The sequence below is a fragment of the Salvelinus sp. IW2-2015 genome, linkage group LG18, assembly GCF_002910315.2.
Source record: "Salvelinus sp. IW2-2015 linkage group LG18, ASM291031v2, whole genome shotgun sequence".
NCBI classification, from domain to species: Eukaryota; Metazoa; Chordata; class Actinopteri; order Salmoniformes; family Salmonidae; genus Salvelinus; species Salvelinus sp. IW2-2015.
Window position 1 is genome coordinate 72217791 of NC_036858.1, and position 13967 is coordinate 72231757.

Sequence of the window (13967 nt, forward strand, 5' to 3'; positions counted from 1 at the left end):
TTAACCATTCTATCAGATCTTTAGCACTCTGACGGATTGACAATATATATTTTTTTTACTTAATTTCTCTCTGCTAATTATATGTTCAAACCACCTTATTGGTATTGGGTTATTTAGTGTTGTCAGTTAGCGGCATCTCTGGACAGCTTTATGAGGAAAGTTCATGTTTCACATGCACACATGAGCACGCACGCACACAGCCCCACACACTGATTGTACAAAGCAATTACAGAAAGACCCCAGATTATGCAAATGTAGTCTGTGACCTGGAGTGATAATGGATTATTGGATTGGCATGTGCGGTATAGCCAAGAACATTTGCATGCAAACAAACAACACAGGTGCCTGACATTGGATGTAAATGTCACAGCTTCTAAAAGCTTGTCAATGCTAATGTGTGCCAAAGTTATTTTGACAACATTCAACCACATACACTTTTTGCTGCACATGGTCTTTACTGACAGTGAACCACTCTGCTAGAATGGCCTGCTTATGGTGGGTCTAATCCTGTTGTAGTGTAGTGACCTGTTCCTCTCTCTCTGTCTGAGTTTAGTGAGTTCAGAACAACTGAAAGTTTGCATCTTAGAAGTAGTTTTCACATACAAGCTTTATATATCCAAACTCAGAATCAAGTACGTTTCCCAAAAATAACATGGTCGCTGTGGTAGAACGTATATTTTGATTGGTGATTTTCTGCATTTATCAAAAGTCTCATCAGGTAGCCTGATTTCAGATGTGTCCATGGAAACAGGATCATTTGGGAAATTGTCCTTCTTGCAAACCATGTAAACTTTTTAATCAAACTATTATATTCATGTGACTATCCACAATCATCATATTATTGTGTGCATGTAACCATACTTAATATGAAACACCCCAAGCTGCAGCTGGCTTGGTTCCACTGTCTTCATTCCCCCCTGGATCCATTCATATGGCGAGCAGATTCATTCCACTCAACCAACTTACATCTATTTACTTCCTTTCCTCTTTCTCTGAAATCTTCAAAGCCTCAATGCAATGTGTATGCAAATCACAGGCAGCTGGAGCACTGGGCTACTATACTCAACCTCAGAAGCTCCATTTTGCTTTGTAAGCGCTAAACAACACACCAAGGCCAGGGCAGGATAGAAACCAGGCTCCTGGAGAATGGGAATAGGGTGAGAGAGCAATATATTAAATAATGGGATGGAGGGATTTGGGGCACTTGAAAGGATGGCTTGATCTTTGTCTTCCATCCCTCTGTCATTGTGGCAGAGAGACGAGGAGGAGGAGGAGGAGGAGGAGGAGAGAGAGAGAGAGAGAGAGAGAAAAAAGAGAGCAGGGGGTGTTCAGCAGGATACATGTTCCTTGTGTGAGTGACGCACTGTATGAGTTGGAAACTCTCAAGTCTTTGGTCTAAGGTCCAGGACATGTCAGAGATTTCATACAATCAAATTGCCCAATGTTGGGACCCTAACGTTTCTCTGAATCTGGAGACAGTATGGCTTTATGGGAAAACCAAATGATCAGTGTTCCAATTGGGTCAAGTTCAGGCTCTGATTCTGATCGTATGCAGTCATTATCTTCTGCTGGAGAGGAGAGATTCATATTTTGCCAGATGGCAGGAAATAATTTGATATACACTGACTGTGGCTCCTGCTCTGACTATGAACATGTTGATTGTGAGTGTGTGTGTCTATGTGTGTGTCTATGTGTGTGTATGTGTATATACTTTCAAACTCTCACATTATTAAGTAAATGAGCCACATTCACAACAGCATCATGTCCTGCCTTACCTTCAGTGTCATGTCCTGATGCTGTGTCATGTCCTGATGCTGTGTCATGTCTTGATGCTGTGTCATGTCCTGATGCTGTGTCATGTCCTGATGCTGTGTCATGTCCTGATGCTGTGTCATGTCCTGATGCTGTGTCATGTCCTGATGCTGTGTCATGTCCTGATGCTGTGTCATGTCCTGATGCTGTGTCAGAGGAGAGGAGGTGTTGTTCTCCACTGTCCTCATGTTCTAAGTTACTATGGGAACTGTCTCTCCTCCTTAATGGTTTTTCATTGATAAAGTGTGAATGCAATGCAGAACTGTCTCGAGTGTACTCGTTTGGTACAAACTGCATATTTAAATATACAACTTCAACACCATCAGTAATTTTTCTCACAGTTAGCCATTAGGCAGTTATGACTTTATAAAATCTCTGGGATGCCCCTCTTTATAAAATCACAGTCCTTATTTTCTCATTCTGCCAGCTTCTATTCTCAGCTTTGACAAGACACGTCCATCTCTGCCTCACAGTCACAGTTAGACGGCTCAAACTAGCACCTTGAATAATGTTACATTTTTGCCTACGATTTTATCATTTTTTCCCCTTAAAACCCCCTAGAGTCGAGTTCTGTGGCCTCACAGAAATCACATTAAAATCTTTCAGTTTAAACTAGAGATATCTGTTTTTTTACATTGGATGGGTCATAGTCCAACACATCTGCCGATGGCGCACTTCCGCATCTGCGGTGAAAGGTGGCAGAGCCAGAGCGGTGTTTGTCAGACCATGAGACATCCCAAAAATCGCTCTTCTCACTAAATCGTCTGTATAGTCCGAATGGTTTGGCCTACAAACTAGTATGACCCCTCTATGGAAAGATGAGACTGAAGTCGGTACAGCCTATCTGCCAACTTCTGTCTGTGGCTTCCAAACAGTTTGGGCTACACGTGAGGTGAGACTCTCACGGACAACAACATGCCAAGAGTGTGCAAAGCTGTCATCAAGGCAAAGGGTGACTACTGTATACTGTATACTTCTGTATACCACCCCTACCTTGTCACAACACAACTGATTGGCTCAAATGCATTAAGAAGTAAATAAATTCCACAAATTAACGTTTAAGAAGGCACACCGGTTAATTGAAATGCATTCCAGGGAACTAACTCATGAAGCTGGTTGAGAGAATGCCAAGAGTGTGCAAAACTGTCATCTCGGCAAATATATTTTGATTTGTTGAACACTTTTGTAGTTACTACATGAATACATATGTGTTATTTCATAGTTGTGATGTCTTCACAATTATTCTACAATGTAGAAAATATTAAAAATCAAGAAATACCCTGTAATGAGTAGGTGTTCCAAACTTTAGACTGGTACTGTACATGTCCTTTTTTTTGCTCTTGGACACTCACAGGCCTCACAACACTCYTCTGAAGATCCCCTGGTACTAGTTTAGTTTAACAAATGAATGGAAGTATAGTATACAGTGGCTTGCAATAGTATTCACCCCCATTGGCATTTTTCAAAGTTTGTTGCCTATTACCTATTAACTATTGGAACCTGGAATTAAATAGATTTTTTTTTGGGGGGGGGGGGGTGTTGTATCATTGGATTTACACAACATGCATACCACTTTGAAGACACAAAATATTTTTATTGTGAAACAGACAAGAAATAAGACAAAAAAAACTGAAAACTTGAAAACTTGAAAACTATTCCCTATTCAAAGTCAATAGTTTGTAGAGCCACCTTTTGCAGCAATTACAGCTGCAAGTCTCTTGGGGTATGTCTTTATAAGCTTGGATGGGTTCCGCTGGTGTACAGCTATCTTTAAGTCATACCACAGATTCTCAATTGGATTGAGGTCTGGACTTTGACTAGGCCATTCCAAGACATTTAAATGTTTCACCTTAAACCACTCAAGTGTTGCTTTAGCAGTATGTTTAGGGTCGTTGTCCTGCTGGAAGGTGAACCTCCATCCCAGTCTCAAATCTCCGGAAGACTTAAACCAATTTCCCTCAAGAATTTCCCTATATTTAGCGCCATCCATCATTCCTTCAATTCTGACCAAATTCCCAGTCCCTGCCGATGAAAAACATCCCCACAGCATGATGCTGCCACCACCATGCTTCACTGTGGGGATGGTCGTCTCAAGTTGATGAGAGATGTTGGGTTTGCCACAGACATAGCGTTTTCCTTGATGGCCAAAAAGCTAAATTTTCGTCTCATCTGTCCAGAGTTCCTTCTTAAATATGTTTGGGGAGTCGCCTGCATGCATTTGGCGAACACCAAACATGTTTGCTTATTTTTTTCTTTAAGCAATGGTTTTTTTCTGGCCACTCTTCCGTAAAGCCCAGCTCTGTGGAGTGTACGGCTTATAGTGGTCCTATGGACAGATACTCCAATCTCCACTGTGGAGCTTTGCAGCTCCTTCAGGGTTATCTTTGGTCTCTTTGTTGCCTCTCTGAATAATAGCCTCCTTGCCTGGTCCGTGAGTTTTGGTGGGCGGCCCTCTCTTGGCAGGCTTGTTGTGMTGCCATATTCTTTCCATATTTTTAGTAATGGATTTAGTGGTGCTTCGTGTGATGGTCTAAGTTTTCAGATATTTTTTTATAACCCAACCCTGACCTGTACTTCTCCACAACTTTGTCCCAGACCTGTTTGGAGAGCTCTTTGGTCTACATCAAARCAAATCAACGTTTATTTGTCACGTGCGCCGAATACAACAGGTCTACATAGACCTTACAGTGAAATGCTTACTTACAGGCTCTAACCAATAGTGCAAAAAAGGTGTTAGGTGAACAGTAGGTAAGTAAAGAAATAAAACAWCAGTAAAAAGACAGGCTATATACAGTAGCGAGGCTATAAAAGTAGCGAGGCTACATACATACACCGGTTAGTCAGGCTTATTGAGGTAGTWTGTACATGTAGATATGGTTAAAGTGACATACCCATTTAACTTATATTTTTCTTTCGGTACATTGGAAGTTAATGGTAAAAGTTTTTTTTTATTTGCACTATGTCATCACACACAGCCTTTTATCCGCAAAAAGTCAGATTGATGGAAACATCTGGTGGGAAAATGCACATATTGTTTTATGCAGATTTTAGAAAATGATTGTAGAAATGTGATTGTTAACCAAGATACAGAGACGGTATCCCAGAGTTCATCTGACTGGGGAAGTAGATAAAAGGCCTCATTGCCAAAATCCAGAAGTATCCTTTAACATAATTATTTACAATTCATTTGATTGAGGTGTTTTAGTTAAGACTATTTAAGTTATGACTATAAGTTTTCGCCCCCAATATTATTATATACAATTCATTTGATTGAGGTGACAACAGAGTACGGTTTGAAATGCCATATAACAGTAACTAAACAAGACGGAGTTTGTTTCTCAGTATCTTACCCTTCTGTAGTGCCAAGCTAGGCCAGCACTGTGGTGGCGCGTTACTGCCACCTAGTGACATTATTAATAGAACACTCATAGAAATACTAGAACAGGAATTTCTCTCCATCTCTCCATCTCTCCCTCTCTCCATCTCTCCATCTCTCCATCTCTCCATCTCTCCATCTCTCCATCTCTCCCTCTCTCCATCTCTCCCTCTCTCCATCTCTCCATCTCTCCATCTCTCCCTACCCTTCTACACACTCCCTGTCACTGCACTAACTCTGGTTTCTTTTCTCCCCGTCCCGAGGTGTGTGTGTTAACCACTGTTTGGGTGAGGTGTGTGTGTCTTAACCACTGTTTGGGCTATCCTACAGGCAAGGGTCCGGAGACCATTTTTGCTGGTCAGAACCTGAACGATAACGAGTGGCACACGGTGCGTGTGTTCAGGAGGGGAAAGAGTTTGAAACTCACCGTAGATGATCTTCAACCTGTAGAAGGTACATCCACACCCTCTCTAACAAACTGACTATGTTTATACGTGTGAGAATTTTCAAGATGCTCCTTTGGCCCTTTATATGTAAGACACAGTTTGACTTTGGACTAGGTCAGAAAATCGGTCAGGTCTAGTCCATAATGTCTGATATAAAATCCGTCAGTATATACAGGTCAATATATACAGGTCAGTATACAGGTCAGTATTACATGGTCAGTAAAACACAGGTCAAGTATATACAGGTATGTATATACAGGTCAGTATACAGATCAGTATATACAGGTATGTATATATGTATTCAGTCAGTATACAGGTCAGTATATCAGGTCAGTATACAGGTCAGTATTATCAGGTAGTATATCAGGTCAGTATAACATTCAGTATATACAGGTCATGTATACAGGTATATATACAGGTCAGTATACAGGTTAGTTATATACAGGTCAGTATACAGGTCAGTATAAATGTTCAGTATACATGTCAGTATATACAGGTCAGTATAACAGGTATGTATATCAGGTCAGTATACAGGTCAGTATTACAGGTATGTATTTACAGGTCTAGTATACATTTCAGTAATACAGGTAGTATACAGGTATGTATATACAGGTCAGTATACATGTCAGTATATACAGGTCAGTATACACAGGTCAGTATTACAGGTCAGTATACAGGTCATGTATATACAGGTCAGTATACATTCAGTATATACAGGTCAGTATTACACAGGTCAGTATACACAGTAAGGTCAGTATACACAGGTCAGTATATACAGGTCAGTTATACAGGTCAGTATATACAGGTCAGTATATACAGGTCAGTATATACAGGTCAGTATACAGGTCAGTATATACAGGTATGTATATACAGGTCAGTAATAGTACAGGTCAGTATATATCACGGTAGTAGTATACAAGTCAGTATATACAGGTATGTATATACAGGTCAGTATACAGGTCAGTATAAATGTCAATATACATGTCAGTATATACAGGCAGGTCAGTATTTAACAGGTCAGTATATACAGGTCAGTATACACAGGTTAGTATACAGGTCAGTATACACAGGTCAGTAAACAAAGGTCAGTGTATACAGGTCAGTATACACAGGTCAGTATACACAGGTCAGTATACACAGGTCAGTAAACAAAGGTCAGTATATACAGGTCAGTAAACAAAGGTCAGTATACACAGGTCAGTATCACACAGAGTCAGTATACAAAGGTCAGTATATACAGGTCAGTATACACAGGTCAGTATATACAGGTCAGTATTTACAGGTCAGTATACACAGGTTATGTATACAGGTCAGTATACACAGGTCAGTATAACACAGGTCAGTGTACACAGGTCAGTATACACCAGGTCAGTAAACAAAGGTCAGTATATACAGGTCAGTATACAGGTCGGTACTTACAGGTCTGTATACATTTCAGTATATACAGGTCAGTATACAGTATTGTATATACAGGTCAGTATACATGTCAGTATATACAGGTCAGTATACACAGGTCAGTATATACAGGTCAGTATACACATGTCAGTATATACAGGTCAGTATACAGGTATGTATATACAGGTCAGTATACATGTCAGTATATACAGGTCGTATACACAGGTCGTATACACAGGTCAGTATACAACAGGTCAGTATATACAGGTCAGTATACAGGTCAGTATATACAGGTCAGTATATACAGGTCAGTATATACAGGTCAGTATAAGGTCAGTATATACAGGTATGTATATACAGGTTCAGTATATACAGGTCAGTATATACAGGTCAGTATACAAGTCAGTATATACAGGTATGTATATACAGGTCAGTATACAGGTCAGTATAAATGTCAATATACATGTCAGTATATACAGGTCAGTATTTACAGGTCATATATACAGGTCAGTTATACACAGGTTAGTATACAGGTCAGTATACACAGGTCAGTAAACAAAGGTCAGTATATACAGGTCAGTAAACAAAGGTCAGTATACACGGTCAGTATACACAGGTCAGTATACAAAGGTCAGTATATACAGGTCTAATATACAGGTCAGTATATACAGGTCAGTATTTCCAGTCAGTAATACACAGGTTAGTATACAGGTCAGTATACACAGGTCAGTATACACAGGTCAGTATACACACAGGTCAGTATACAGGTCAGTAAACAAAGGGTCAGTATTACAGGTCAGTAATACAGGTCGGTACTTACAGGTCTGTATATACAGGTCAGTATACACAGGTCATTATGCAGATCAGTATATACAGGTCAGTTTACAGGTCAGTTTTTTCAGGTCAGCATATACAGGTTATTATTTACAAGTCAATATATCCAGGTCATACTCAATGTGCAGGGTACTGGAGTGGTTGAGGTGGGCTTACACATAAACATAGACATAGACTAGAAAGATATTTCAACATTGAGCAAGTGTGGTAGTCCACGATTAATCTTAATCCGTATTGGGAAGCCAGCACTTTGTGTATAAACCCATTGTTTGAATGACCTCCCCCTACCTATGTCCCCTCATCCCTCTCACACTCCCTCCTATCAATCAATAGGTCAAATGGCAGGTGACCACACCCAGTTAGAGTTCCACAACATTGAGACGGGCATCGTGACGGAGAAGAGGTTCCTTTCACTGGTGCCCTCTAACTTCATAGGCCACCTGCAGAGCCTCTCCTTCAACGGCATGGCCTACATAGGTAGGTTGCCCGTAGGTTAGAGCGGAATGTCAGTAATTGGAAGGTTGCTGGTTCAAGTCCTGGGCCAGGAGATGGAGAAGTGTTGATCTCTTGAGCAAGGCACTTCACCCCAGAGATGGTACTCTCTCTCTGGAGGTACATTGCAGAATTGTGCTTCACAAATTGTGTCTGTTCTTGGTTAAAAAAATATCAACAAAGTATCTGTTCTATTCTCTCTGTAGACCTGTGTAAGAATGGTGACATTGACTACTGTGAGCTCAACGCCATGATTGGCTTCAAGAACATCATTGCCGACCCTGTCACGTTCAAGTCTCGGTTGAGCTACGTTGCTCTGACCACTCTCCAGGCCTACTACTCTATGCACCTGTTCTTCCAGTTCAAGACCACCTCATCAGATGGACTCATACTGTTCAACAGCGGGGATGGAAACGACTTCATTGTGGTCGAGCTGGTCAAGGGGTACGTTTGTTACGACAAATTGTACTATAGGATAGTAATTCATATTGAAGGGAGGGTGTGTGTCTGTCTGCATCATTATTCATGTGACTACCTGTCTTTTTCCAGCTACCTGCACTACGTATCAGACCTGGGGAACGGAGCTCACCTGATCAAGGGCAACTCCAACAAGCCCCTGAATGATAACCATTGGCACAATGTCATGATCTCACGAGACACTAACAACCTCCACACCGTCAAGATCGACACCAAGATCACCACCCAGACCACCATGGGAGCCAAGAACCTGGACCTGAAGGGTAGGCTGCCTGGGGCTGGGGGTTTACGTTACTTTCTACTCTGACGGAGAGTGACATTATGGGTACAGAGTGACAGAGGAGCTTACTGGTCTGCTGTTGGACAGAGTTAGTCACTATTGTTATGGTTTTGGGGTACAGCATGACAGAGGTTTCTGGTCTGCTGTTGGACATGGAGTCTTTTAATGACAGTCAGATGACAGTCAGGATCCTGTTAATGGAATTACTGTATCACAAGGCCCATAATTATTATTATTTGTATTATTATTATTATTATTATTATTATTATTATTATTATTATTATTATTATTATTATGTATCCTGGAACAGATGCATACTTCAAGGCCCTTTGTCAGTTCTAGACAAGAAGTTCTGTTCATGTATGTAGTTTATATCAGTACCTGCTTTTTTCCAGCAGGGGTCAGTGGTTCCACACTGGTCTATAACTGTGTATAAAGTATATTTAACATTTGTTTTTTTTTAGAAGACTCTCTTATCCAGAGTGACTTACAGATTCATCTTAAGACAGCTAGGTGAGACAGCCACATATTTGACCAACCGCCTTGATTCGGTCTTATGTAGCAACATTTGAAATTGTGTTTTTCACACAGAGCTACAAAATGGTATATCATACACTGCATTTGAGGAACAATGGGAAAGTAATTCTGCTTTGAAAGTTGATAAACTTGTAACCTCACTTTTGAGGTGTCCATAGCCTCTTCGTCACAAAACTCCCTGATCTTCTTAACAAGATAAATTTGTCTAGCTGTGTCCAGTCCAGTTGGTGCTTGTACAGGCAGACCATCTATGGGAGGAAGGATGTCKGCTCCAGAGCATCGAAGCTGTTAAACAGGAAATAACAAAAACAATTGAGAAGACATTACAACCTTGCACAACATCAATTCAACCACCCAAGTTTAGATAAGAAGAATAACCTKATACAATGCAAAACAATATATATTCATCTGAAGTGCTTCACAACACCAGCAATCTCAGACAATCTGTTCACTTTGGTCTTTCTGAAGCGATGCTTGATGAGGCCAAAGCACCAGCCGGGGGCAAACTAGGTGTGGCCTGTGATCAGGAAGTGAAGGTCCAGACTGTGGTGGAGCTTGTGCATGGTCCGCCAGGCATAATACCAGATCACAAATGTGTTCTTGTTTTGGCCACTGCAGTTARRACAATTCAGGTACACARGTGTTTCCCAAACTCTGTAGTTGTTGAAGAAATGGTGCATGTAGTTGATGACTACGCTGCTGCCTTTGCTGAATGACATGCCTTCATCAATCAAGTATTTCTCTTTACATAGCTCCGTGAAAGTCATTTGCCTGCTTAGTGCTTGAGATGTGGAGCAGCAATCTTCTCCACAGCCTGACTACACATACCTCTGGAAAATACAGAAATAATGTGAGATCAATAAAAGTAGTGCCAATCATGTTGGAGGTAAACTCAATAGTCACAACTTGTTGTTTATGCTTTACATACCAAGTGTTGTCATCAACCATCGGCATTAGACCCTTCTCCTTGTATGAGTGGTGGAGGAGAGTCAGGCGTGTTCTATTGATGCTGAAAGACAAATTCCAGATACAAATATTTTAGCATTATTATACAATAGATAGCCGTAATSTCTGTCAGACACACATGGCTAACTTGATGGGTCATGTAATCATCTGGCGAAGTGGAGTCTTTTGTTTAGACATGCTAGCTAAACAACCATAATCCCAATCCACAGAGTACTAGCAATGTGAAATGGAATTCTGAGATAACATTACTACACACAGATCATAAACATAATTTTAGCTAGCGAGCGAGCCAGCCATCTAACGTCAGCTAGCTAGCTAACAGTTTAACTTGGTGTCTTTTGTTTAGACATGTAGCTAGCTAGCTAAACAATGAACCATAATCCCAATCCAAAGAGTACTAGCAATACAAACCGATTGTCATAGCTAGCTACAGTTAACCACATAGGTTCAATGTTAGCTAGTTAGCTAGCTAACACTAGGCTAAAACTAGCAATGTGAAATGAAATTCTGAGAACATTACTACACACAGATCATACATGTAATGTTAGCTAGCAAGCCAGCCATCTAACGTCAGCTAGCTAGCTAACAGTCAGCTTTAACTTGAACAACTATCTGACAAAATTACAAACGTATAATATCTGAAACTGTAGCTAGACTCTTACCCGTATATATGGATGAATCCTTCACGGCAAACTGCAACCCCTGTCATTAAATGAGACGTCCTGTGTCGTTTCCGTTTTGTTTGTACATCTTGCTTGATCTGTTGTGTCAAGTCACTCTGGTTCACACTGACTGTGTGCAATACCATAAGAATCATCAGATCTTTCTCCCTCTCTGTCACTTGCCCTTCCGTTTGAAGATGTAATCCAGAGACAGGTTTTTTATACAGCAGCCTTCTGTGTTCTCTTTTCAACTCCCTCTGCATTTGCAATCAATCTATTCATCTCCTTATCATACTCTGCTTCTACCAGAAACTGATTTCAAAACTCGGTCAACTTCTTCCGTGACAACAAAACTGTTGATTGCCGTTTCTTCCCCATCACTACTCCCTCTGCATTTGCAATCAATCTATTCATCTCCTTATCATACTCTGCTTCTACCAGAAACTGATTTCAAAACTCGGTCAACTTCTTCCGTGACAACAAAACTGTTGATTGCCGTTTCTTCCCCATCACTGTCATCAGAAGTCTCTACAATGTCTTCTTCAATTGAAATGTTTTTACCTAAATCAGGGATTTCCTCCTCGTCTGATTAATTTTCAGAGTCAGAGAGGGTCAGCATGACACGATCGTCCTCCAGAAAGTAGGCCATCACAACTTTTTCCCACTTACCTTTGTCGATAGCGCCTGATACATTCAGGGCAGCAATGTTATTGAGAGCAMTAYCAACATATTTGTAGTTCTCCATGGCTAACATTATATATTTKAAAAAAACTGCAGTAGAAAGGATTATCTAAACATAACGATAAGCTCATTTTATAGACACAAGATGCTACACCGCAGAACAATCTGAAACTCATCTCTCGGCATGTCCAGCCCACTCATTTTCTCAGCAATTCATGGCTAGAGAGAAGGTTCCTGCCTTTTTCTGTGGCTAAACAACTAGGCTCGAAATTGAACAATTGTATTCATATTTACTGATGGAATACAAGTTTGTTATTAAGGAACATGAAAGTTAAKATGTTCCACAAGGCATTTCTGTCAAAGGCATTTTGTGTGGTGGCAGAATGGAGTACTCAGGTCGGGGTGTAGGGTTTGAGTGTAGGCTGAAGGAAGAGAGGGGAAGTTRTTCTTGCTGCTCTGTAGGCAAGTACCATGGTCTTGTTGCTCTAGTCCAGATGGGAGATGACAAGTGCCTGGATTAGAACCTGTGCCACTTCCTGTTTAAGGTGAGGTCATACTCTACGGATGTTGTAGAGCATGAACCTATAGGAGCGAGTGACTGCTTTGATGTTGGTGTTGTCCAGGGTCACGCCAAGGTTATTTGCYCTCTGGGAGGGGGACACCGTGGAGTTGTCATCTGTGATGGAGAGGCCTTGCAGTGGGCATGCAGCTACGTCTTGGGAGGAAGGAAATAAGTAGTGTAGTGTCATTGTCATAGCAAGGAGAAATCATGTGAGGATATGACGGAACACAGTGACTTGATGTATAGGGTTGTTTTACTGAACAGCACCAATCCATTTTTCTGTTCTCTCCCTTTCTCATTCTGAATAGTCATGCAGGCTGTATTATAGACACAGTGGTCACCTCACCAGTGATATTAACCCTTCCTGTCCCTTTGTCTTCCCCCTCATGTGTATTCACCTCATCTTCTTCATTTCTATTAATAATGTAAGACTTCGACCAGAGAGCTATTTCCTATACGTTGCTTGTCTGGAGATTGAATTTCTTGACATGCCACTATTCTTCATCTTCTTCCTCCCCCGTCCTTCACAGGCGACCTGTATATAGGTGGCGTGGCCAAAGAGACGTACAAGGAGCTTCCCAAATTAGTTCACGCCAAGGAGGGCTTCCAGGGTTGCCTAGCATCGGTGGACCTGAACGGACGCCTACCGGACCTGATGTCAGACGCCCTGGCATGTGTCGGCCAGATAGAGAGGGGCTGCGAAGGTAAACACACACACACCCTAACACACACTAACACAAGCTAACCCTGGCAAGTGTGGGCCAGATAGAGAAGGGTTGAGAAGATGAGAACTCAATCAAATGTATTTCAGACCTTTTTACATTAGCCTTTGTCACAAAGTGATGTAGAGTAACCTGGCCTAGGGTGACCCATCCTCTTCTGCCTGTAGCATGTAGAAAAACAGAGATAAGACACCTTGGCCACTATCAAAACAGAGAAAAGACACCCTGGCCACTATCCAAACAGAGAAGACACCTTGGCCACTATCAAAACAGAGATAAGACCCCTTGGTTACTATCAAAACAGAGATAAGACACCTTGGCCACTATCAAAACAGAGATAAGACACCTTGGCCACTATCAAAACAGAAGATTAAACACCTGCCACTATCAAAACAGGAAAGACACCCTTGGCCACTATCAAAACAGAGATAAGACACCTTGGCCACTATCAAAACAGAGATAAGACCTGGCACTATCAAAACAGAGATAAGACACCTTGGACTATCAAACAGAGAATAAGACACCTTGGCCACTATCAAACAGAGATAAACCCTTGGCCACTATCAAACAAGAGATAAGACACCTTGGCCACTATCAAACAGAGATAAGCACCTTGGCACTACAAAACAGAGATAAGACACCTTGGCCACTATCAAAACAGAGATAAGACACCCTGGCACTATCAAAACAGAGATAAGACACCTTGGCCACTATCAAAACAGAGA

General features: G+C 41.2%; 1 protein-coding gene and 1 long non-coding RNA gene across 2 annotated transcripts in view; both read left to right on the forward strand.

Annotated features, from left to right (window-relative positions):
• LOC139029192 (uncharacterized) overlaps positions 1-13967 on the forward strand; it is a 1029896-nt gene that overhangs the window by 668086 nt on the left and 347843 nt on the right. The gene's annotated exons all lie outside the window — the stretch shown is intronic.
• LOC111978020 (neurexin-1a-like) overlaps positions 1-13967 on the forward strand; it is a 115675-nt gene that overhangs the window by 81031 nt on the left and 20677 nt on the right. The window contains exons 5-9 of the mRNA XM_070448208.1: positions 5519-5641; positions 8197-8340; positions 8562-8799; positions 8905-9095; positions 13051-13224. Of these exons, the coding sequence (XP_070304309.1) occupies positions 5519-5641; positions 8197-8340; positions 8562-8799; positions 8905-9095; positions 13051-13224 (870 nt within the window). The remainder of the gene's footprint in view (positions 1-5518; positions 5642-8196; positions 8341-8561; positions 8800-8904; positions 9096-13050; positions 13225-13967) is intronic.